The sequence below is a fragment of the Apodemus sylvaticus genome, chromosome 10, assembly GCF_947179515.1.
Source record: "Apodemus sylvaticus chromosome 10, mApoSyl1.1, whole genome shotgun sequence".
NCBI lineage: Eukaryota > Metazoa > Chordata > Mammalia > Rodentia > Muridae > Apodemus > Apodemus sylvaticus.
Window position 1 is genome coordinate 1,703,450 of NC_067481.1, and position 23,917 is coordinate 1,727,366.

The 23,917-nt window shown below is 54.9% G+C and overlaps 3 protein-coding genes across 9 annotated transcripts; 2 read left to right on the plus strand and 1 right to left on the minus strand.

The window, feature by feature from the left end:
* Positions 1-1,480: 1,480 nt before the first annotated feature.
* Dus1l (dihydrouridine synthase 1 like) lies at positions 1,481-9,277 on the plus strand. Of its 4 annotated transcripts, XM_052194706.1 has the most exons (15): positions 1,481-1,571; positions 2,148-2,394; positions 3,061-3,169; positions 3,917-3,967; positions 4,293-4,405; positions 5,121-5,203; positions 5,421-5,524; positions 5,712-5,856; positions 6,080-6,176; positions 6,263-6,351; positions 6,758-6,903; positions 8,607-8,644; positions 8,749-8,824; positions 8,919-9,001; positions 9,087-9,277. In XM_052194706.1, exons 2-15 carry the CDS (start codon positions 2,158-2,160, stop codon positions 9,096-9,098), a joined length of 1,383 nt encoding a protein of 460 aa, XP_052050666.1. In that variant the 5' UTR covers positions 1,481-1,571; positions 2,148-2,157; the 3' UTR covers positions 9,099-9,277. The 4 variants fall into 4 exon arrangements, with proteins under 4 accessions (XP_052050666.1, XP_052050664.1, XP_052050665.1 ...); XM_052194704.1 differs by having other exon boundaries at positions 8,919-9,277; XM_052194705.1 differs by having other exon boundaries at positions 3,094-3,169; positions 8,919-9,277.
* Positions 9,278-9,424: 147 nt separating this feature from the next.
* Gps1 (G protein pathway suppressor 1) lies at positions 9,425-14,280 on the minus strand. Of its 4 annotated transcripts, none has more exons than XM_052194702.1 (14): positions 14,170-14,280; positions 13,319-13,411; positions 12,652-12,833; positions 12,031-12,195; positions 11,810-11,945; positions 11,648-11,725; positions 11,426-11,483; positions 10,996-11,081; positions 10,702-10,796; positions 10,511-10,616; positions 10,353-10,433; positions 10,116-10,253; positions 9,902-10,036; positions 9,425-9,827 (listed from the first exon to the last, which is right to left on the minus strand). In XM_052194702.1, exons 1-14 carry the CDS (start codon positions 14,200-14,202, stop codon positions 9,753-9,755), a joined length of 1,461 nt encoding a protein of 486 aa, XP_052050662.1. In that variant the 5' UTR covers positions 14,203-14,280; the 3' UTR covers positions 9,425-9,752. The 4 variants fall into 4 exon arrangements, with proteins under 4 accessions (XP_052050662.1, XP_052050661.1, XP_052050660.1 ...); XM_052194701.1 differs by having other exon boundaries at positions 11,426-11,486; XM_052194700.1 differs by lacking the exon at positions 14,170-14,280 and adding an exon at positions 13,796-14,014.
* Rfng (RFNG O-fucosylpeptide 3-beta-N-acetylglucosaminyltransferase) lies at positions 14,274-17,298 on the plus strand. Its single transcript, XM_052194708.1, is given in 10 exon segments — positions 14,274-14,451; positions 14,453-14,614; positions 14,745-14,794; positions 15,192-15,293; positions 15,397-15,550; positions 15,826-15,858; positions 15,860-15,915; positions 16,002-16,167; positions 16,486-16,571; positions 16,659-17,298. Coding segments are annotated over 10 exon segments (993 nt in total). The 5' UTR covers positions 14,274-14,349; the 3' UTR covers positions 16,741-17,298.
* Positions 17,299-23,917: the final 6,619 nt, after the last annotated feature.

Here is a 23,917-nt window from a genome sequence, read left to right on the forward strand (position 1 = left end):
ACCCCATAAGACTATATTTACAGACAGTTGTAAGCTGCCTTGTGGGTGTTGGGAACAGGAACTCAGGACCACTGGAAGACCAACTAGTAGTTTTGGATTTGTTTTTGTTTTGTTTTGTTTTCCGAGACAGGGTTTCTCTGTGTAGCCCTGGCTGTCCTGGAACTCACTCTGTAGACCAGGCTGGCCTCAAACTCAGAAATCTGCCTGCCTCTGCCTCCCAGAGTGCTGGGATTACAGGCGTGCGCCACCACCACTAGTACTCTTAACCTCTGAGCCATCTCTCCTGCCCTTCTTGTTTACAGTCTTTATTTTTTTACTTTATTTTTCAAGATAGGGTTTCTTTGTGTAGCCCCGGCTATTCTGAATTAGCTCTGTAATCAGGCTGGCCTCTAACTCACAGAGACACTCCTGCCTCTGCCTCCTGAAGGCTGGGGTTAAAGGTGTATGGCATCACCACCCAGTTTCCTGTAATTTTCTTAAGAGGTAGAAAATTAGAGTATCATAAATGGCTTGTGTAATACACATATATTACATTATATCATTATACCATTATACATGTATCATTAGACATACATATATCATTATAAAGTATGTATCAGCAGTTGGACCAAGGCAGGAGAGCAGGACTCAGTGACACAATGTTTCTGTAAGGTTTGTGGAGTTGGAAGTCTGACAACAGGAGGTAAACACCGGAAGCATGTAAGTGGTAGGATACAAACTTTAGACTCTGAAAACTCAAGATGCATGGAAGTAGCAGTAGAGTGATTCAAGAGTAGGAAAACAAATCAGACATAGTGATTCATGCCTGCAATTCTGTTTTGAGAGGCAGAGTCTGGTAGATCTAGCTCTGTGAAATAGAGCACTGCTATTAAAAAATAAATAAATTTACAGTCATAGTTTGGTTTCCTGCTTAAAATACCCTGACAAAACTTGTTTTTGTTTTTGGTGGGGTGGGGCGGGGGTTGGATTTCTCTGTGTAGCCCTCGCTGTCCTGGAATTCACTCTGTAGACCAGGCTGGCCTCCAATTCACAGAGGTCTGCCTGCCTGATGGGATTAAAGGTGCAGGCCATCACTGTCAGGCCAACACCATATTTCTTTATGCATGCTCCTTTCCTCTAGGAGGCATCTTATTCAACAAAGGACTGGCCTCTTGTACCCTTTCCTATCCAGGATCTGAAGAGATAATTCTTTATCTCGTTTCCTATTGTGGTGTTATACTGAATTTATGTCTTGTGTTTGAAGAACCAAGGGCTACTCCTGGGAAGCAGGGGTGGGTTGTGGGAATAGAGGTGGGAGGAAAGGTTTCCAAGTGCCAATCGTCTGGAAGGGACAACGTGGCCCCGGGCATGCGCAATCTGTACTTGCTCAACTCCAGTTTCCACAGGGTCGGCCCCTTCAGCGCTGAGCTGCAGTTTCCGAGGATTTTATTTTTTGCTGCACCGCAGACGGTGCGGAGCGACCAGCAGTGCGCTTCCGGCCTCTGCACTTCCGGCGGTGGTGTCCTGAGTCTGAGCCACAGTGCCTGGCGGCTGCCGCCGCCTTCCTGCGGGTCCTGCTGGCGGCGCCGCGGGTAAGGCAGAGGCTACGGGGCCTGGTGTGTCCCTTTCTTTGGAGCGTGTCCGCAGCCCCGGCCAGCTCCGACGGTGCGGGAAGTAGTCCTAATTCAAGCCTTTGACGTTGTCCGTGGCGGTCGCGGGGCCCCAGCCAGCCCTAGGGGAAGGGTCAGCGCGGGAGGCTCTGGGCCAGACCAGGAAAGGCGCCTTCGGGGCTAACGCGCTCGCTGCTCTCCCAGCCCAAGATCCGAGGCGGCGCCAGGCCTCGTGCAGCCAGGTGGTCTCAGCTGGCCACGTCCCACAGACCTGTTTCTCCTCCACACCTGTTCCACCAGGCTGGCGTTTAATCCAGTAGCAAATGAGGGTGTAGGGTCCAGAGGGTGGGTGGTGTGTCAGGGACACTGCTAGAAAGGCGGAGGGAGGGCAGCCCGACTCTGTGCCTGCGTATGCCTCCCTGTTTTCATCTTGTGTTTGGGAGAGCCGGCAGCAATAACTCACGAGAGCGGTCAGCCCCTTGAGTTGAACTTCGTACCCTCCGGGGTATGGTGGTATACAGTGGCTGAAATGTGAGCCTTTTCCTCTTCTGCCCTTAGTGTGGAGAGGATGCCCAAACTGCAGGGTTTTGAGTTTTGGAGCCGCACCCTGGGGGGTGCCCGACATGTGGTGGCACCCATGGTGGACCAGAGTGAGCTAGCTTGGAGACTGCTGAGCCGCCGCCATGGCGCCCAGCTCTGCTACACACCTATGCTACACGCCCAGGTCTTCGTTAGAGATGCTAACTACCGGAAAGAGAACTTATACTGTGATGTGTGCCCTGAGGACAGGCCTCTCATTGTGCAGGTGAGCAGAAGGACCGTGGCTACTGGGTAGCACCCGAGTTCCAGACTTTGTATGCAGGACAGCATTCCTCAAGCTCGTTATATACATATAACCCAGGAAGAGGGTCGGGGTCCCTGCAGGACACGCGCAGTAGGAAACAGCTGCTGAGTGAGCATCCCCAAAGCTGGGAACTAGCCAAAGTCCTGGTAAAGGGGCAGTTTGGAGGACATGAGGCCTCTGTAGCACCAGGGTCACCTTGATACTTCTGCGTCTCAGTGCCCTCCTGTCGAGAACCATTAGTCCTTTAGAGGTCTGTGCCAGGGGCTTCTGTTATCTGTCATATACAGCTCATATTCCTAGTGATATGAGATGTTTCCCACTTTATTTATTTATTTTTGGTTTTTTCAAGACAGCGTTTCTCTGTGTGGCCCTGGCTGTCCTGGAACTCACTCTCTAGACCAGGCTGGCCTCGAACTCAGAAATCCGCCTGCCTCTGTCTCCCAGAGTGCTGGGATTACAGGCGTGCGCCACCACAGCCTGGCTGCTTCCCACTTTATAATATTGTATATGTTGATGAAAGGTCCATAGCTCATTGAGTCACCATGGATTCTTCACAGGGCTGGGTGACCTAGGCAGGGAGAGTCCTAGGCCTGATCTGACCAAGGCTGACATTCATGTCTTCTTCAGTTCTGTGCCAATGACCCCGAGGTGTTTGTCCAGGCAGCTCTCCTAGCACAAGATTACTGTGATGCCATTGACCTGAACTTGGGCTGCCCACAGATGATAGCCAAGAGAGGTGAGGTCATTTCTTTTCTTTTTTTCTTTTTTTTTGGGGGGGAGGGTTTCAAGACAGGGTTTCTCTGTGTAGCCCTGGCTGTCCTGGAACACACTCTGTAGACCAGGCTGGCCTTGAACTCAGAAATTCACCTGCCTCTGTCTCCCAAGTGCTGGGATTAAAGGCATGCGCCACCACCGCCCGGCTAGGTCATTTCTACAGTCCTGTGTTGACACCTGTCCAGGCCAGTGCTGAGTCCACTGGGCCTCCAAATAAGGGGTCCAGACCTGTTCTGGTGGAACCTGGGTACTGGTGCACATGGAAAGAGTTAATCCCTGCCTCTCACTGGGGTGGCACCTGTAGCCAGCAAGCAGCCCTTTTTCTGGTCTTATCATCCTGGAGAGTTCCCAGGTGCTTGACTGGGGACCAGACTCTGCTAGCCACATAGGTATCCTACTGATAACTGTGACCAGCTGGTGGGGGAGTCCTTGGCTCTGTAGTCTCACGCTCAGGCTCACTGGGCACCCAAGCAAGCATTATTGGTCTTAGGATGTGTGGCCTACTTTGGAGCTTTGACAGCCTAGCAGACAGAAGTAGGAAGCTGTCTGGCTTCATTTTCACTGTAAGCAGAGACTCTGGGGATTCTCTGTAGAGGCTGGCGCTCACACGCACGGGCTAGCAGTGGAGTGCCCTGTATTCTGAAGAGCTGGCCTCGTAGGGGGTTCATGGCAGTGTGGGTGCGACGGGGGCCACTGTCACCCTCTGCAGGTCACTACGGCGCTTTTCTGCAGGAAGAGTGGGATCTTCTTCAAAGAATGAGTGAGTCGGCTGCATGCCACGGTGTCATCGAGTGAGTCGCCCCAGAGACAGTCTGACAGGGCTCATAAGCACAGCTGCTTGGCTGGGGCTCAGGAGAGGACAGTGGTGATCCCTCTGGGGGTTCTTGGCCACAGCACTTTCCCTGCTAGCAGGAGGTGACTATAAAGTTCCCTGATGTATACCAGCTATCCCCTTAGAATCAGACATTAAGTGCTAGGACAGTGTCCTTACTCCTGTTAGCTCCCAGTTCCCCATGGGGACATATTGGGGTTTGGCCACCCTGGAGTGGTGCTGTGATTCCCTCAGAGGCTATCTTTTTCCTCAGTTCTGTTGGCTCATGAGCGACTCTCTGTTCCTGTCACGTGCAAAATTCGTGTCTTCCCAGAGATTGACAAGACAGTGAGGTACGCCCAGATGCTGGAGAAGGCTGGCTGTCAGGTGAGGCCGTGGCTCCCAGGGTGGTTGTTGGGATCTAGCAGGCAGCCTGGCCTCACATTTGAGCACGGTATCTCTCCATGACAGTCTTCCAACACCAAGAGGTAGCTTTTGCTTCTGAAGCTCTTGAGTGGGGGCTGCAGCCAAGAAATTTTCTTTGGGCAGGGCAGTGGGCCCCTCTTAGCCTCACTTCTCTAAGACCTGGTTCCCTGGTCTCAGACCTCTAAAACTGCCATTCCAGCTCCAGGGGGCTGTCTGCGTGGAGAGTAACCCTAGGTTCACTACCGCATGTCAGGTTCTCTAGACATCAGCCAGAGCTGCTTTGAGGTGAGCTCGGTATCCAGCTTCTCTGGAAGCGTGAGCATAAGCTGTGGGGATATCAGACCTGGGCGTCTTCCGTCCTGCGTGTTGAGCCTGGCCAATGTACTCTGAGACATGTTTTCTGGAGACAGCAGGAGCCACCCTCACTCAGCACCTTGAATCCTGAGTTCTCCAGATTTTTCCTGTACTCAGGATTCTGCCTCTTATGTTTTCTGACTGCAGCCTGGGGCTCTTCCAAAGGGGCAGGGTCTCAAGACCCAGGGACCAGGGACAGAACCATGCTAGATGGCCTTGGTCCCTTCCAGCATGGAAAGCTGAGAGACTTGAGCAGGTCCCCTGTGATTGGTTTGAGGTCTTTGCGTACAGCAGGTTTGACCCACGTGTTGGTCTGTCCTAGCTGCTGACTGTACACGGACGCACCAAGGAGCAGAAGGGGCCCATGGCAGGAACAGCCTCCTGGGAGCACATCAAGGCTGTTCGGTGAGCAGATGCAGTGGGTCAGGTGCAGTTACTGCCCAGTTCACACCTTGGGTGTTCAGCACCACCTGATGCCCTGTGACTATCTGGGAGGGAAGGCACTAATGCCACAAAAGCCAAGGTGTCTCACCAAGATAGAACTTGGTGACTGGCCTCTGCCCCTCCTGGCTTAGCACTGCCCTGGCGTGATATAAGAGCAGGCTTCTCTTCCCCCCCACAGGAAGGCTGTGGGAATCCCTGTGTTTGCCAACGGGAACATCCGGTGCCTGCAGGATGTGGAGCGGTGTCTCCAGGACACTGGCGTGCAGGGGGTCATGAGTGCAGGTGAGCAGATACACACCTTGGCCTTGCTTCCTTGGAGACCTGTTTAAGTAGATGGTGTTCACTGTCATGTCTGCTCCACGGAGCCAAACGAAGCCCTCAGACCATTTCCACACTTGCCAACCCTGTAGCTAGCCAGTGACTTGAGTGGCCTGACAATGCTCCAGGCTCTACCTTACCTTCTCCCCAGAGGGGAACCTGCACAACCCTGCCCTCTTTGAGGGCCGGAGCCCTGCTGTGTGGGAGCTGGCTGACGAGTACCTGGACATCGTGCGGCAGTACCCTTGTCCACTGTCCTACGTCCGGGCCCATCTCTTCAAGCTGTGGCACCACACGTGAGTTCTTTGGGCAGGAATTGAGAGGGGGCTCTCTCTAGGCAGCGTCAGAACCCTGCCTGGAGGGTTCTGTGGTCTTCCCAAAATAACTTGAATACCAAGTTGCTGAAGGGCTGGTGGCTTGGGGTGAGGGAGGGCAGGGACCTCAGTGGGAAGAGATAATTAGCCTTGTGCCTAGGACTTGGACTAGGTGGTGACTGGGAGTGATAGGCATCTGCCTCAGGCTACAGGTACATCAGCAGCTTCGAGAAGAGCTGGCCAAAGTGAAGACCCTGGAGGGCGTGGCTGCTGTGAGCCAGGCGCTAAAGCTTCGGTGTCAGGCAGGTGCAGGGCTGGTGCTTGGGAGCGCAGCAAGTCCTTAGTGGGCCGGCAGTTTAGGTCCTTGACAGGCCTTGGGCTTTTGCAGGAGGACATGTCCAGGCAGCAAGAAGGACTGAGACCAGCTGACAACTTGCCTGCTTTCCATTGGATCTGCCAGCCCTACATCCGGCCAGGGTGAGTTGAGTCGGCCTACAGAGGGAGTCTGCACAGGTGCCCTTTGCTATTGCTCTAGTTGCTAAGGCAAGTCCCTGTTCTGGGAAGGAAGAGGAGAGTCTGTGTGCCTAGGGTACTTACCCAAGAGCTTTTAGGCCTGTGTGGCTTTGTCCTCTGGGTTAGCAGGTAGACCCTGGGCCCCTGAACCTTAGATGTCATTCCAGGAAGGCTCAATTTCTGTTAGCCATTCTATTGCGTGAATTGTACCTGTGTCCTCTGTCCTTGGATGAGCCCTGTTTGCCTGGGCAGCCAAGAGTAGTTACTTGGGATGGGTGGGAGAACCGTGCATGCCTCTTGGCATCTTGGGCCTTGGAAGTGCTCCTGAGAGCTGCCGATTTAGCAGTGGTGAACCATCCTTCCCCTTCAGACCCAGGGAAGGGAGCAAGGAGAACGGTGGTGGGCGAAGCAAGCGGGCCCTGGAGGACGAGGAGGGCAGCATGGAGGGCTTGTCCAAGAATAAGCTCAAGAAACAACTGAGGAACCCTCACAAGACCTTCGACCCCTCCCTGAAACGTGAGTGCTACTCCTGTTGAAGCCAGCATTCTCTTCACTCTCTTTACTGGGGATAGGAGTCCAGGCTGTCAAGTTTAATGCTGTATCCAGAGACATGTCTGTCAGCCATCCTGTGCCCAGACCGGACTGTAGGCACTAAGAACCCATGAGGGGCCTTCGAAGCTGGTCTGTAGTCTATGGCTATAAACCTACTTAGTGTAGCAGACAAGGCCATTACAAGCTCCTCAGCCAGGTGCTGTTCAGGCGACCACAGGAGTTTGCCTATGTGACAAAGACTGGGTCACTAGGGTGTCTTTGGCCTGCTGAGTCCTGGGTGTGCCTCATCCTTGCATGGGGCTCAGGCAGTCTTCAAGCAGTAACTGGCAGTTTCCAGGGAACATGCTGCTCTTGACTCATACAGGTTGATATTTGGATACTGCTGGGCCAGGATCCTGACCTGGATAGGTGCGGGTAAAGGTACTAGCTGCTAGACACTCCGGACTTTTTGTTTTTAAAAAAACTTATCTTCAAGGCAACTTTCTTTCTTTTTTTTTTTTTTAAAGATTTATTTATTTATTTATTATATGTAAGTACACTGTAGCTGTCTTCAGACACACCAGAAGAGGGTGTCAGATCCCACTACAGATGGTTGTGAGCCACCATGTGGTTGCTGGGATTTGAACTCAGGACCTTAGGAAGAACAGTCAGTGTTCTTAACCGCTGAGCCATCTCACCAGCCCAGTAACTTTCTTTTTAAGATTTATTTATTATATGTAAGTAACTGTAGCTGCCTTCAGACACTCCAGAAGAGAGTATCAGATCTTGTTATGGATGGCTGTGAGCCACCATATCGTTGCTAGGATTTGAACTCAGGACTTTTGGAAGAGCAGTCAGGTGTCTTAACCACTGAGCCATCTCTCTAGCCCCAGGACTTTTCAGTATGGTTTCTGGATGTGCAGCTTGAGGTCTCAGTCCAGGGTATTGTCCTCTGTGTTCTAGCCATTTTGGCCATCTGGGCTCACACACACAGATGCTTCCTAGAGGTTTAACAGTCTGATGGCAGCTCCCTGGGAGTTTAATCTGAGCTGTGCAAGGCTGAGGAGACAGCAGGAAGGACCATATACTTCACAGTCCTGCATAGACTACTCATGAGGGAAATGCCATAGTAGTTTCTGCCTGTGATTCTGCACCACAGGAAGTGGGCTTTAGGACAGGGATTCTGATTTTGCCCCTTTTGTTTCTTGACCCAGGTCTCAATCTGAAATCCAGGCTGCCTTGGATCTCACTGTGTAGTGTACTCTGACTCTGTAGCTGGCAGCAATCTGGAGTGCTAGGATCACAGGCTTAGGTCCCCACACTTGGAGGCCCCATTTTTCAATGGGAGAGTAACAAGACCTTGCGCTCTGGATGCTAGGGGTAAGGTGGGCAGCCCACCTGCTTGCCATCTCTTGTTATAACTAGCTGCATCCTCTGTCCTTACTCAGTTTCCTGGCCTGGATGGCCACAGCAAGCTTTGTAGAAGTGAGGACCTCAGAGGGCTCAGAAGTTAAGCGTGCTTCTGTTGGTGCAGAGGTCCTGAGTTCACTTCCAAGCCACCATAACTAATGAGATCTGGTGCCCTCTTCTGGTATTCATGCACACGTGCAGACAGAACACTGTAGAAATAATCAGTCGCCCTGCCCTGCCTCATTCAACCTGCCTTCCCCCACTTTTTTTTTTCCCAGCCAAATATGCCAAGTGTGACCAGTGTGGAAATCCAAAGGTGAGCTGGCCTTCTGTTCTGTGGGCAGGGCAGTACTCGTGGTGCTCCTCATGCCTGGAGCCTGGGACTACTCTGCCTCAGCTCATTAGCTTTACTGTGCACAGGGCAATAGGTGTGTGTTTAATCTGTGCCGTGGTTGCTGCAAGAAGCGAGCTTTCAGAGAGACCGCAGATTGCCCGGGTGAGCAGATGCCCCCTGTAACCAGCCCACCCAGCCAGCAGCAGTGGGAACTTTGGCTTCCTGACCCCCATTCTCCTCCTGCCCTCCCTGCCAGGTCATGGATTGCTTTTTAAGACCAAATTAGAGAAGTCTCTGGCCTGGAAAGGGACCCAGCCTGGACTGCAGGAAGCTCAGCAGGTGAGGCCTGTAACACCAAGTGGTTTCTCTGAAGTCATGGGTAGTGCCCTAGCCTGAATGCCAGCAAGAGCCATCTCCACCCCAGGACGGCCACTGACGCCTGGACACTCAAGGAAACGCCTTTACTCAGGGAATCTCCTCTTTCACGCAGAAGAACATGTTGACGTCTGCAGGTGGGGGTCTGGCAGTGCCGCACCCAGGGTAGCCTTGGCTGGACTTGCCCTGTTCCCACACTCATGTTTCCAGCATTGAACAATAAACCATTTCCGAGATGCATTTGCAGACATCTATAGTAATGGCCTATGGCTGTTGCTCCTAGCCCACACCCAAGGAGCCTGCTCTCCTGGCTCAGTGGACGTCCCCTTCTCTTGTGAAGGCTCAGAGTCTCCAGGGAACACGAGCAGAAAGGAAGGGAGCCTAGGCAATGATCAATCTGTACTTTAATGGACTACTTGGTTAGTGACACTGCTGCAGTCAGAACTACATGGACAGGAAGGGTCTGAGGTTCCCTTACCTGGGAATTGCACATGGTCTGTTTCACTGGGACAGAAACCTAGAGTCAGGCCGAGTAGCCATATGGGCAGGCTGCCGCCCACAGCAGAGGCTGCAGTGCAGCCTCAGAGTGGAAGGCAACGAACTGGCATCCCATTGGCCAGACTGCTCTAATGAACCACACAGTCTGGGGGCCCGGGCGCTGCTTCCACAGGCAGAGTAGGTGTGCAGACTCCCGTCTGACAGTCGTGGGTGCATTTCACATGTTGGTGCTCATCCGTGACTGGCTGTTTGCTGGAGTCAGCTCCCCTTGGCTCCCTTCTCTAGGAGGAGACTGCAGTGGACAGGGCGGGGTTCAGTGGAGGCTGTGTGAGCGCTGCCCATCCCCTCACACCCCAGGCTCTTCACCTTCACGTGGATCTGGTTACGTAGCACAGCTGCCCTCAGAATCATGGCTTTGGCACGGCGCTGGAACTCCTTGCCCATCAGCAGGGATTTCTCAAAGGTGGTGCTGCGCTGATCCACATCTCGAGCATACAGTATCTGTACAAGGATGAGGCGGCTCAGAACAGCAGTGGGGCTCCACACCACATCCTCGTGGCCTCCCAGCCTTGTGACCCACCTTGCTGTGAGAGTCGATGCGGGCATTAATGAGCCCCTCCAGGATGAGCTGCGTCAGCTCATCTTCCAGAGCTGCAACTGTTGTGTTGAAGGCTGCAGCCATCTTGTGCATGTCAGCTGACACATAGGGGCTGAAGTACTACAGGACAGAAGCCATGGCTGTCCACTGCTTCTCAGCAGGCCTGCAGCCCACACAGCCCTGAACGTCCACACCCCCTTCCCCAACATCCACACTCACTTGGATAAGAGCCCGGTTACGAATCTGGGTGTACAGTGTCCTGACGTGGGGGGCCAGGTACAGGTCCAAGAGCAGGTTGTCCTGCAGAGCAGAGCAGAGCTGGTCAGGGGCCCCGCGGCACGCCGGCTCGGCCTCAGAGTGCCTGTGCTGCGTCTTACCTTCATCTCATCCAGCATCTTCAAGCATGAAGCATACTTGGACTCGTAGAATTTGAAGATGATGTCTCTGACCTGTGGCTCCAGCTCCAGGAACAACTTGAAGGAGCTGAGGACACCAAAATGCTCAACTAAGAAGGGCCAGAAGGCCCGACTCCACAGGAGCAGAGGTAGGAGCCCACTACCCAGCTTACCTGCTAGAGATGACATTGCGCTGCAGCTCCTGCCGGTCAAAGGTGGCTAAGGCACACAGGCCACCATACACAGCCACATTGCTGGGGGACAGCAGCTGGGAGGCAGAAGGGGAGGTGGGTCCAGAGACCTGGGGTCCTGGGCATCAATGGATGCACAGACCAAGGAGGAAGCCCAAGGTTGGGGCCTGGCCTGCCCTTCCCACTACCCATTCAGGACAAGCATTCCCAAGCTGACAGCCCAACCCACTTCCTCTGTGGACCTGGACAAGCTGAAGAAGCCTTATTCCTCCTCACCTCTGGGAAGTCACAGTGATCAAAGGAAGCGAGGAGGAAACACTTAGCAGCCTGCTTGTACTTCCGTGCGGCCAGCTCAGCCAAGCCTAGAGGGGGAAGACTGATGAGGCTGCGGCTCTGGAGCAGGGTGGGAGTCCTGGGATACCATGGCCGTCAGAGGATCACCCCTTGGCCTCCTACCCCAGTATTCCTCAGTCTAGGGATGGAAATCCTAGCTGTCAGTAACAGCATCTAGCTGAAAACATTCCAAGTTAGGCCTGCAGGGAATCCTCAAAATGCCCACAGTGTGTACACACACACTCACACACACACTCACACATACCCAGGCTCAGGGAAACCAGCTGCCCTTCCTCCCCAGACCCACTAGGTTCTCCATATGAACCTGGGCAAGTGCCACCCAGGGAGGGAAGAGTGGGGGCCAGAAACTCACCGGCAGCACACTTGAGCTTGGTGAGGATAGCCTGCGTCTGGCTGTCCCGCTCTCCACGCTGCTGCAGGAGAAGGCAGAGGACGTGAGGCCCCCTACCCTGCCCTCCTTAATCAAGCTCTATTCCCTGTCCCCACTCAAAGGGGGACTGAGGCAAGGAAGGAGTAAAAGGGGGTAATGGGGGTAACACTAGATAGAGCAGGGTATCTGTGGACGTGGACTTACCTCGGCAATCTCTGGAGTAGACTCGGCCTTGCTGACATAACTTAACACATGAGACCAATTCTGCAAGTACACACTGACCTGGCAGACGAGTAGGTAAGGCCGCGTAAGTGTGGGCTGTCCCTCCTGGGCCCTCCACGCCTACCCAGCCGTCACCCGGGCCACCTTGATGACGTTGAGGCACATGTTGATGACATGCTTAGCGCTGGTACAGTAGTCTCGGGCTCGCGAGTAACATTTGAGGGCATTGCTGAGGTCCCCGCAGTCCAGGTAGTGATCACCCAGGTCATCATGGCCGCGCCTGTATGCCTGGCAGTGAGTGCGTGCTGCTCGAGGGGTTAGCAGGGCCCAGCAGCCCACCTCCCCTGCCCAGAGCAGGCCGGCACCTGATGCTCTCTTTGATGGAGTTGCCCTTGTAGTTCTTCAAGTCTGTGTCCAGCTTCTCCAGTTTCAGCAGGGCCTTCTTCCGCGTGGCCTCTACCCAGGCTGTGTCCAGGGGTGGTGGCTCCACTCCACTCTCAGGGATGGCATCAGGTGCATTCTGCAGCTCCCTGACGGACAGGCTAGCCATCAAGATAGGGAACCACAGGCACCAGGATATTACAGCCATAGGCTGAGTCTCAGGAGACCTCTGCCTCTCCCTGCCCCACTGAAAGGGTAGAGACAGTTGCTGATCTGAGAGACCACAGCCAGCCAGGGAAATTCAAAGGAGAATGAAGGAGAATGAATGGGTGCTTTGGACCCAGTGCAGGCATGCTTTTTTTTTTTGGGGGGGGGGGGGTTTGGGGTAAAGGCGGGCAGCCATACCAGATGCTCAAGGACCAGGACGCTCAGTTGTCTGCACAGAGGCAAAGGATGCCAGAGCAGAGCAGACCGCCTGCCAGCACTTCCCACCCCAAGGTCAGACATCACGCTTCTCACCTCCAGGCGCATCGCAGGTGAAACGCTGGCACAGAAAAGCCAGCCCAGCTCTGGTCACTTGCCTCCCCTGCTCGCCAAGGGCTTACCTGGTAGCCTCAGACAGCTTCCGGTGTATCTCTTCATACATGTCTACATTGAAGGTCCTCTGCACGAACGACAGAGCCATTTTCAAGGCCTCTACCCGGAGTGGAGGGCAACGGTCAGCAATGAACTGTAGCCGCTCAATTCGCATCAGTCCGCTGTAGCTGGCTGCATACTGCTCCAGATCCTTGTGAGGAGGAGGGATAAGGGTCAACCGGGGTGAGCCAGGGCCCGACAACTGAGCCAGGCTACTAAATCTTCCACAGTCCTGACTGCTGTCCCAGATGCTGGGAAGAGACCACTGGGGTGGATTAACCCCAGGTTCAAGCTCTGCACTGGGAAGTGGAACCACAAGCAGACTAACCAGTGATGGAAGCTGGGGTAAGAGAAGGGGAAGGTGTTGGTTGCAAAGACAGCTTCCCACCGTGCCTCACACTGTGACGTAGTGGGACTGCTCCCCATCACAGAGCGGTGGGTACAGGGCCTTGGCACTACCTGAGAACCCAACATAGGCGGGCAGATGCAAACCCAGTTTCCTGGCCTAGAGACATGTGACTAAGGCAGTTGCTAATAGGCCTCGACCATCAAGGATAGACACCACCGTGGGGGTCTGACTTGGTCCCCTCAACGGAGCCAAGCTGCCAGCCGTCCTCCGCCACATGGGGTCCATACCAGGGTGGGGTTCTCCACCACGTAGTTGACATCAGGTGCGTTCTGGGGATCTTCCTGAGGGTCTACATCAATCTGCATGGGTTCCACGGCCCCCTGCAAAACAGGAAGAGCAGCCTGACACAGGCACCGGGACAGGTGAGGATGGTCCTGTCCCCACGGTCACTGCTGCCCGACCTTCCAAGGCAAAACTTGTCTGGGCCCCCACAGGTGCTGGTAGCCAAGTGCCCTCCTCCACTCTCCCACCCAGGTCCTGGACACAAGACTGACTGCAGGAACCCTCAAGCGTTCCCAGCCGCCATCCCATACAGCTTCCTCCAGGCCACAGCGAATGAAACCGACTGCCACCCGATCTCCACTAATCAAGAGGGCCAAAGCAGACAGGCCACGATGCGGAGGAGGTCGGCCGAGGGCTCGAGGGGCCGGGCCCTCAAGCGCCATCCGGAGAGCCGCCGCACGGCAGGCAGGCGCGCAGTGTACCTCGGAAAGTAGCGTGCAGGCCGACAGGCTGGCGCTCAGGCTGTAGTCGCCCGACGTGCCGGGCCGCAGGTCGGACCTGCTGTGCGCAGGGCTGCGGCTCAGGTCGGAGGCCGACGACGAGGCAGAGCTGGGCGCCGGGCTGCCCCGCATCTTGGCCTGACGCACCTCTCTGCGAGGCCAGCACCCGCACGAAAAGCGTTGGCGCGCGAGGCGGGGGCGGGGCGGGGGCCGGGGCCCAGAGCGGCCCGCGAGGCAGGCGACGCCCGCGCGCCCAGGCCACAGCCGCGGGCCCCGCCCCGCCCGCCGCCAGCCCCGCCCACCAGGCCCTGCCCGGACCGAACGGCCACGCGGCGAGCGCAGCCACCAACCCCTACCTGCAAGTTAAACACCTGAACCGGCAGCGGCATCTTCCACCCCCGGCGCCGCAGCGACGTTCACTTCCGGGGCGGCGCGTCCGTCAGTTCCGGGTCAAGGCTCGGGGCGGGGTGCTGTCACTCTTAAAGGGGCCGCCGCAATCGCAGGCGGGCGCCCAGCGCCGGGGCCGGGGCGGTCGTATGAGCCGTGCACGGCGGGTGCTGTGCCGGGCCTGCCTCGCGCTGGCCGCGGTCCTGGCTGTGTTGCTGCTACTGCCGCTGCCGCTGCCCCTGCCTCGCGCGCCCCGCACCGGACCCCGATCGGGTCCCGACCCGGAGCCTGACCCTCGAGGTCTTACGCCTGCAACCCGACGACGTCTTCATTGCAGTCAAGACCACTCGGAAGAACCACGGCCCGCGCCTGCGGCTGCTGCTGCGTACCTGGATCTCACGAGCCTCACGGCAGGTGCGCGCTCTGTCCCCCACTGCGTAGGGTCCTAGATTCCGGGCACTCGCCCCTGTCCCCCGGGGCTCCGCACCTGCTCCCAGACCCGCTCATTGCATCCTCTGGCGCCTCACGATGTTTTCTCCCGCAGACGTTCATTTTCACCGATGGAGACGACCCTGAGCTCCAGCTGCTGGCAGGTGAGATGTTCCCCTGGCCTGAGTCGTATCCTCCAGGGCCATTCATTCCTGTGTCAGGCACTTGACTACTGTGACACCGCTAGTGGAGAGCAGAACCAGGACACCCATCCATTGTCAGTCCACCTCCCAGTGCCCATCCTTCTAGTCACCAGACCCCCACCTTGTCCCCAGTTCCCGACAGGGTGCCACGGCTAATGTCACCCACATTCCCCCCCCCCCCCCAGGAAGGCCCAGCAGCAGTCACCTTCGAAGTGTTGTCCTGTTTCCGCCCGTGCTGTTCTAAGTAGCTCATCTGCTTCAGACTGAGGGCTGTGCAAGTGCCTGGACAGGCCTCTTCCAACCTAGACCTAAGGAGGCCAGGTAGAAGCCACCCCTTACGTTTCCCATTTCGTGCAGGCGGGCCGCATGATCAACACCAACTGCTCTGCTGTGCGCACCCGCCAAGCCCTGTGCTGTAAAATGTCAGTGGAATATGATAAGTTCATAGAATCTGGACGAAAGTAAGTAGCCTTATCCTTCAGAGAACGGGGCTGAGCAATGTGGAGGCTCCCACCCAAGTTGGGGGGAGGGGCCCAGTGCCTAGGCCTCTCCCTCTGCCTTCAGATGGTTCTGCCACGTGGATGATGACAACTATGTGAACCCCAAAAGCCTGCTGCGCCTGCTTTCCGCCTTCTCTTCCAACCAGGACATCTACTTGGGTCGACCTAGTTTGGACCACCCCATCGAAGCCACAGAGAGGGTCCAGGGCGGCGGCACCGTGAGTGCTGGGCTAACATCCTCCCTGGGGCTGACCAGTGCTGAAGAGTGACAAAGCTCTAAGGCAGGCCTGGGCCAAGCGCCCTGGTTTCCAGGTGCCGCCGTGGAACTGGCAAACCAGGTGCAGTGATAGAGAAGGGCTTAGAGGGCACAGGTGGCATGTCAGAAAACCTCTTCCATATGGTGGCCTAGGATAACGGTGACAGGTTCAGGTGGAGGGTTGAGGGTGAGGAGCCCTATCCTGGTCAGCGCTGACCAAGATTTCCCTTTCTCCAGTCAAACACGGTGAAATTCTGGTTTGCTACTGGTGGGGGCCGGGTTCTGCCTGAGCAGGGGCCTTGCCCTCAAAATGAGCCCATGGGCCAGGTAAGTGGGAGCCTGAGGGCCTGGCTGGCCGCCTGGTTTGGGGTGGCAGGGGCTGCAGAGGTGCTGACCAGCCTCCCCTCCCCCAGCCTCGGCAGCTTCATGAGCACCGCAGAGCGCGTTCGGCTGCCTGACGACTGCACTGTGGGCTACATCGTGGAAGGGCTTCTGGGTGTCCGTCTGCTGCATAGCCCCCTGTTCCACTCCCACCTGGAGAGCCTGCAGAGGCTGCCTTCCAGTGCTGTCTTGCAGCAGGTAAAAGATGCTCAACCTGGTACTCCACTCCTACAAGGACCCAGCCTGGCTCCCAAGGGGTCTCCCAGTTGTTCCGGGTTCAGGAGAGGGCTAGCCTCAGAATTTCCTTGTCCCTGAGGGTGGACCCTGGGCAGAGACTTTGCCTGCTGGATGAAGGACCTTCAGGAACCTGCCCATGGCAAGTCTCATGGGGCTTCTTTCGGAAGGGCCACTGTCCTGGTTCCCTGAGCCTGAGCAGTGGGTGGGAGTTCCTCTGGCGGGTGGAGGACGCAGGAGGAAGAGATGACCCTCCCTCACCCTCCCTGATCCTCCTCCCAGGTCACCTTGAGCTACGGGGGGCCTGAGAACCCACATAACGTGGTGAATGTGGCTGGAGGTTTCAGCATACAGCAGGACCCCACCCGGTGAGTGGCCCTGGAGCCTTTGGCCCCGAGGTGGTCCCTGGTGTCGGGCCTACATGGCAGACCTCATCTGACTCCTTCTCCTCATAGGTTTCAGTCTGTGCACTGCCTCCTCTACCCAGACACCCACTGGTGTCCTGTGAAGAATGGGGTCGAGGAAGCTTTTCAGTAACTGGGGCCCCTGGTGGCTGCTCTACCTGGCTCCCTCGGGCCTTAGATTCAGGCAGTCAGCAGATGCTGAAGCTACCTGAAGGCCTCCCACGACCCCAGTCCCAGTTGGACACCAGGTACCTCAGGAAAATGCGACAGCGGGTCTGTGCATGCTGAGATCGTCCAGGAAAAGAGAAGGGCAACGCTGCTGGGCCAGCCATGCCTCTAGCCCGGCCCAAAGGTCCTGCCTATGGATAAGGGCTACTACCCCAGCTTCCGTGTGACTGTGGCCAGGAGAGAACTGGTTCCCAGCCGCCCGCAGCATGGCTTGTCCTCACCCGCAGAAGACGGTGCCAGGCAGGCTGGTCATTAAGGGGTGGGCTTCGGGCCTGGCCACCGGCTCAAAGAGCCACCACTAAAGTCAGTCTCCACTATGTGCAGACCTTGTGGCCAGCTTCAAGACCGTGTTCCCACGCAGGGCTCCGTTGGGCTCCTCAGGAGCAAGCTGCAGGCCCATCATCTTTTAGAGGGGTGCCTTGTGGAGACGCGGTTACAGTGTTGAGTAAAGGCTTCTTTGTCATTCTTAGTGTCACTCCTGTCATAAATGACCCAGACCCTCGGAAGCTCAGCTTTGCAGACACCCACACACACAGCTCATCCAGGAAGAGAGAAGGGCAACGCTGCTGGGCCAGCCATGCCTCTAGCCCGGCCCAAAGGTCCTGCCTATGGATAAGGGCTACTACCCCAGCTTCCGTGTGACTGTGGCCAGGAGAGAACTGGTTCCCAGCCGCCCGCAGCGGTCATTAAGGGGTGGGCTTCGGGCACCCCTATACGTTAGCATCATGACTCCCTCCCACAAGACCTCATGGGCTCACAAGTTCCAGGCAAGGGAGCCAGGCCTTCACCACTATCTTTACACTACGTACACACAGCAGCTCAGTCTCCAGGAAGACCCGTCCCCGCCACACCGCCCGCCTCCCTAACCTTCCCTGCCATGCAGCCAAGCACTGCTATCTGATGTTCCTCAACAGGCATGATGGAAGCTCTGACACACATGTGTAAGCATGGCTGCTGTGTGCATGGCTGCTGTACTGAGGCTTGTGTGGACACAGAGTGGGCACGCTGGTTCTGTGAGAGGGGGAAGCATGGCCATCGTGTGCATGGGTGTCCTTGGATACATGGGCACACGCATAGTGATTGTGTGAACATGCTGAAACTGTGTGTGCCATGGACTCTGGCATGTGTGTGTTTGTGTGTGTTGGTGTGGAAAGGGGTGTATCAATGGCCCCAGGCTTAGAATGGTTCAACAAAGAATTTTTTTTGTTTGTTTGGTTTTTTTTGGATTTGGTTTTTTTCAAGACAGGGTTTCTCTGTATAGCCCTGGCTATTCTGGAACTCAGTCTGTAGACCAGGCTGGCCTCGAACTCAGAAATCTGCCTGCCTCTGCCTCCCAGAGTGCTAGGATTACAGGCGTGCGCCACTACCGCCCAGCTAAGAATTTTTCTTTTTAAAGACAGGGTCTCAATTAGTATAGCCCTGGCTGTCCTGGAGCTTGCTGCGTAGACCAGATGAGCCTTGAACTCACAGAAGTCCTCCCACCTCTATCTTCTGAGGTCAGGAATAATGTAGTGCACCACCATACCCAGCAAGGCACCACCATACCCAGCAAGGCACCACCATACCCAGCAAGGCACCACCATACCCAGCAAGGCACCACCATACCCAGCAAGGACATTTACGTAGTGTAAAGATAGTGGTGAAGGCCTGGCTCCCTTGCCTGGAACTTGTGAGCCCATGAGGTCTTGTGGGAGGGAGTCATGATGCTAACGTACAAGCTTTGAATACTATAGAAACCCTGCTTGGCCAGGTGTGCTAGGTAACGTTTGCCTTTAATCCCAGCACTCCGTAGGCAGAGGTAAGTGGGTCTCTGTGAGTTCAACACCAACCTGGTGTACAAAGTGAGTCCCAGGACTCTGTTATGCTGAGAAACCCTATCTGGAAAAAATAAAACTAAAAAAGCAAAATCCTACTCTGAAGCTAGGTGTGGTGGTTCTCACACATGTAATCCTAAAACTGGGAGGAACAGGCAAAGGGGCCACAAGTTTAAGGCCAGCTTGGTCTACGTCATGAGTACCACATCAGTCAAGACCAAATAGAGACGCTGCCTCAGGTGATCCGGACTGGGCCCGCCACACAACTATCCCCAGACACAGAGTAGTTGACAGCCTTCAGCAGTGAGGTCTTGCGGGTGGAGCCGCTGTGTCCGGAACAAACCGTGTTGCCGAGCGAGGATGCAGCATGAGCCAGTTTGTTAAACACACCTGCATCCATAACGTCTCCAGCTTGGGATGGGCTCATGGCGTCCCCGTGTTGCTGGAAGAGCTTGTGTGTAAAGGGCAGAAGGTGCCAGAAGGGAAACCCAGAGTCCTGCATGGTGGTGAAAACCAGGCTGGGCGTGGTACTGCACACTGGTAGTCCTGGCATTCAGGAGGCAGAGGCAGAGGCAGAGGCAGAGAGATTTCTGTAAGGCACACATGAACAGGTACACACACACATGTGCAGAAGCAAGAGAAATTCCAATATGGGTCAGATCTTACAGGTCTTGGAGTCCTTAGGACTGGAATTACAGGGGGAGGCTTTGGCTCTGCACAGGTGGGTTCTGGGTAGAAGGCTGAGGGCCAGGCTGGGAAGAGGCGTACAGCTGAGCTGGATGAGCCTGAAGCAAGTGAGCATGGAGTTATCGGAAGCTGCTCAGCCTCAGCAAGCTGGAGAGGTGGCTCAGCAGTTAAGAGCACTGGCTGCTCTTCCTGAGGTCCTGAGTTCAAATCCCAGCAACCACATGGTGGCACACAACCATCTGTAATGAAATCTGGTGCTCTCTTCTAGCCTGTAGGCATACGTGCAGGCAGAACACTGTATACATAATAAATAAACCCAGAAAAAGGGGGAAACGTTTAAAAAAGAAAAAGATGAAGAAAAAAGAAAGCTGCTGCAGGAGGGCTGCAGAGGTAGCTCACCCGTTAACACTGACTGCTCTTCCAAGGGTCCTGAGTTCAAATCCCAGCAACCACATGATGGCTCACAACCATCCATAATGAGATCTGATGCCCTCTTCTGGTGTGTCTGAAGACAGCCTCTGTGTACTTACATATAACAAATACATCTTTAAAAAGATACTGTGAGAAATGATGTCATCTGTCAGCCAGTTCAGCTGTGGCATGTTCACTTGCTTGTGACCCCAACTCCATCCAGTGCCTGGAATCTGAGGTCTCCCCTTGTCCTTAGCAATCAGATTGGGCTCCTCCTCCCAAGGGTGAAGGCCTGCCCACACCACCTTCCGTGTGGACACACCTTCATCCTTGGCACGTCCTTGACACAGCTGCTCACACAGACCAGGTCTTGACTGCCAGAGGCTTCCCAGAGTTGATGCAGCTTCCTGTGGGACAAAGAACATGCGGCTGTGTCCCCAGTCCCTCCACCTGCCAAGGCTGGTCCTGTGACCTGAGCACCACATAGCCCATTGCTGTCTATGAAGCTCCTACTCCATCTCACTGATAAGCGAGACCAGATGGGAAAGTTCTCTTTAATAAATGATCTGTTGCAAGGAATCCGTTTGGTGGCACAGGCACACACTTTTAATCTGAGACAGAGGCAGGTGGACCACTAAGTTCAAGGCCAACCTGGTCTACAAAAGAAGTCCCAGGGCAGCCAGAGCTGTCACACAGGGAAACTATCAAAAAACAAACAAACCAATCTGGGTGTGGTGATGCACACCTATAATCACAGCACTGCTTGTGTGCAAGAACTCAAAGCTTCATAGTGACTTTAAAACTATCCTGGCACACGAGCCCCTATTTCTAAACAATCCGTGCCCCAGTTGTATACCTCCTCCTGAATATGGCCTTACTTGGTATCTATTCCTGCCCACGGTTCCCGACTCACTGGAAGTGGTGTGTGTGTGTTCATGGAGAGAGACCCCTAGTTTGTGTGCGTGTGCGCACATGCTTGCATGCATGCGTGTTCATGTGTGTTCACCTGTGCATGTTCATGAGGTTGATCCTGGCTGTCACCTTCAGTTGATGTGGTGTTATTTTTCAGACAGGGTCTCTTAGGGAACCTGAGGCATGGTGGCTGGTGGCACACATGTCAGACTGGATGCTAAGGGACTGCTCCCCGCCCCCATCCTCCTGTCTCCACTTCCCCAGAGCGCAGGGAGAAGACCAATGCTGCCTCCTCACTCAGCTTTTTACCCGGGTGCAAGGGATCCCCAACAGAGGCCATTTTTGCACAAGGACACTACCCATTACACCATCTCCCCATCTCCACTTGTGGATTCCTAGGGACAGATGGTGAGAGGATCATAGTATCCCTTTCATGTTAATTGCTAGGCTGTGACAGTGCTGGCTGAGTCCTTATTTAGCTCCCAGTTGCTCTCAAAGCTTAGCTTTGCATCCCCCCCCCCCCCAAAAATCATTACTTGGGAAATGCCTTTGGAAAATCCTAAGGCTCCATCTACACAGCCGGCTTTTCTTTGATAGTTGTGTGTATGGCTTCCAAGCTTCTTGGATAGTTTGTCTTCATTTGAAGAGCAAGCTACCCAGGATTACCCGGAGCTCTACACCAAATCTCCACTGTGCTCAGGGAAGGTGCATCGAAGGACTGAACTGATCCTGAGAAAACTTTTAAAAAACAACATAAATAGAGGAAAAGGTCGCTCTTCTTTGTAGAAGCCAAACTCTGCACTTGGCTGTCAAGAATGTCTAGGTTTTGGCTATGGTTACACATTTTTTAACAGTTTTCTATTCTGATCCAGGCATTCCTGCTGTTCGGATATTCTGGAAAGAGACTTGAGTCTCAGACTTGAGCCCCTGGTGGTCTGCTAGCTACAATGGAGCACAGTAGAAGAAAAACCAGCAGGAGTATACATCTCAGGAGCAGGGCTAGAGTCTGGACAAAGGCGGCAATTTGCACAGCAGGAAGTGGTAGCTAGGAGATTGGCTGCTGTGGCCCCTGAGCTCAGCTCTGGTTCAGCTCCGGTCACGGCAGGCACATAGACAGCAGGGGGCAGCACAGAGCGAGAGTGGCTGGTACAAGGCAGGCTTACGTATGGAAGGTAGGGGGCGCTGCAGTGCAGAGCGAGAGCCTCAGGCTCTGGTCAGTAACTGGCGACAATCCTCAGTCCTTCCAGCACCCGGGATGGGTCAGCCTCTGGAAAGCCCCCGAAGCACTTTTCTTTCTCTTTTGTAGAGTCAACAAAAGTAGGAACCATGGAAAGGAGCCTGCCGAGTTGTAGATATGTGTGTTTCCTAGCAACAACAATTGTAAGTCAATATTAAGTTTAGTGGACACAACTGCCTTACATACACTCTCGTAGTTAGTACCCCCCATACACTACGGAGTGGGCTGAGATCACAGGGAAAGAATTACGCACCAGGTGCGTGGAACACAGGATTTATGGGACCTACAGAGTGAGTTCATCCAGCAGAGAACCAAGAGAAAGCAGATGAGTTCACCCCACCCCCACCCTCTATGCCCCACCCCCACCCCTGTTTCCCAGTGAGGTGTTTAGACACGGAACATCTGGGAGAGATTGAGGAATTCTGGCTCAGGTTCACGCCAGGGCCCCAGGGTGTTCAAAGGCTGAGGTTGGGTTCAAACCTGTAGGGAAAAAGCCATAGCTGGCTAGTCACAGTGAGGTCAAGGCCTTAGCTGGCTAGACACAGTGAGGTCAGGGCCTTAGCTGACTAGTCACAGGGAGGTCAAGGCCTTAGCTGGCTAGTCACAGTGAGGTCAAGGCCTTAGCTGGCTAGTCACAGTGAGGTCAAGGCCTTAGCTGGCTAGTCACAGTGAGGTCAAGGCCTTAGCTGGCTAGTCACAGTGAGGTCAAGGCCTTAGCTGGCTAGTCACAGTGAGGTCAAGGCCTTAGCTGGCTAGTCACAGTGAGGTCAAGGCCATAGCTGGCTAGTCACAGTGAGGTCAAGGCCTTAGCTGGCTAGTCACAGTGAGGTCAAGGCCTTAGCTGGCTAGTCACAGTGAGGTCAAGGCCTTAGCTGGCTAGTCACAGTGAGGTCAAGGCCTTAGCTGGCTAGTCACAGTGAGGTCAAGGCCTTAGCTGGCTAGTCACAGTGAGGTCAAGGCCTTAGCTGGCTAGTCACAGTGAGGTCAAGGCCTTAGCTGGCTAGTCACAGTGAGGTCAAGGCCTTAGCTGGCTAGTCACAGTGAGGTCAAGGCCTTAGCTGGCTAGTCAGAGTGAGGTCAAGGCCTTAGCTGGCTAGTCAGAGTGAGGTCAAGGCCTTAGCTGGCTAGTCAGAGTGAGGTCAAGGCCTTAGCTGGCTAGTCAGAGTGAGGTCAAGGCCATAGCTGGCTAGTCAGAGTGAGGTCAAGGCCTTAGCTGGCTAGTCACAGTGAGGTCAAGGCCTTAGCTGGCTAGTCACAGTGAGGTCAAGGCCTTAGCTGGCTAGTCACAGTGAGGTCAGGGCCATAGCTGGCTAGTCAGAGTGAGGTCAAGGCCTTAGCTGGCTAGTCACAGTGAGGTCAAGGCCTTAGCTGGCTAGTCACAGTGAGGTCAAGGCCTTAGCTGGCTAGTCACAGTGAGGTCAAGGCCATAGCTGGCTAGTCAGAGTGAGGTCAAGGCCTTAGCTGGCTAGTCACAGTGATGTCAAGGCCTTAGCTGGCTAGTCACAGTGAGGTCAAGGCCTTAGCTGGCTAGTCACAGTGAGGTCAAGGCCATAGCTGGCTAGTCAGAGTGAGGTCAAGGCCTTAGCTGGCTAGTCACAGTGATGTCAAGGCCTTAGCTGGCTAGTCACAGTGAGGTCAAGGCCTTAGCTGGCTAGTCACAGTGAGGTCAAGGCCTTAGCTGGCTAGTCACAGTGAGGTCAAGGCCTTAGCTGGCTAGTCACAGTGAGGTCAAGGCCTTAGCTGGCTAGTCACAGTGATGTCAAGGCCTTAGCTGGCTAGTCACAGTGAGGTCAAGGCCTTAGCTGGCTAGTCACAGTGAGGTCAAGGCCATAGCTGGCTAGTCAGAGTGAGGTCAAGGCCTTAGCTGGCTAGTCACAGTGATGTCAAGGCCTTAGCTGGCTAGTCACAGTGAGGTCAAGGCCTTAGCTGGCTAGTCACAGTGAGGTCAAGGCCTTAGCTGGCTAGTCACAGTGAGGTCAAGGCCTTAGCTGGCTAGTCACAGTGAGGTCAAGGCCTTATCT

Bases quoted from the DNA above. Each gene is read 5' to 3' on its own strand.
- Dus1l (XM_052194704.1), top strand. From the start codon at position 2,158: ATGCCCAAACTGCAGGGTTTTGAGTTTTGGAGCCGCACCCTGGGGGGT. The intron at 3,170-3,916 runs GTGAGGTCATTT...CACCCTCTGCAG, and splicing joins ACAGATGATAGCCAAGAGAG to GTCACTACGGCGCTTTTCTG. The intron at 6,904-8,606 runs GTGAGTGCTACT...TTTTTTTCCCAG, and splicing joins CTTCGACCCCTCCCTGAAAC to CCAAATATGCCAAGTGTGAC.
- Gps1 (XM_052194699.1), bottom strand. From the start codon at position 13,945: ATGCGGGGCAGCCCGGCGCCCAGCTCTGCCTCGTCGTCGGCCTCCGAC. The intron at 12,196-12,651 runs GTAAGCCCTTGG...CCTGTCCGTCAG, and splicing joins AAGCTGTCTGAGGCTACCAG to GGAGCTGCAGAATGCACCTG. The intron at 11,082-11,425 runs GTGAGTTTCTGG...TTCCCCCTCTAG, and splicing joins CAAGCTCAAGTGTGCTGCCG to GCTTGGCTGAGCTGGCCGCA.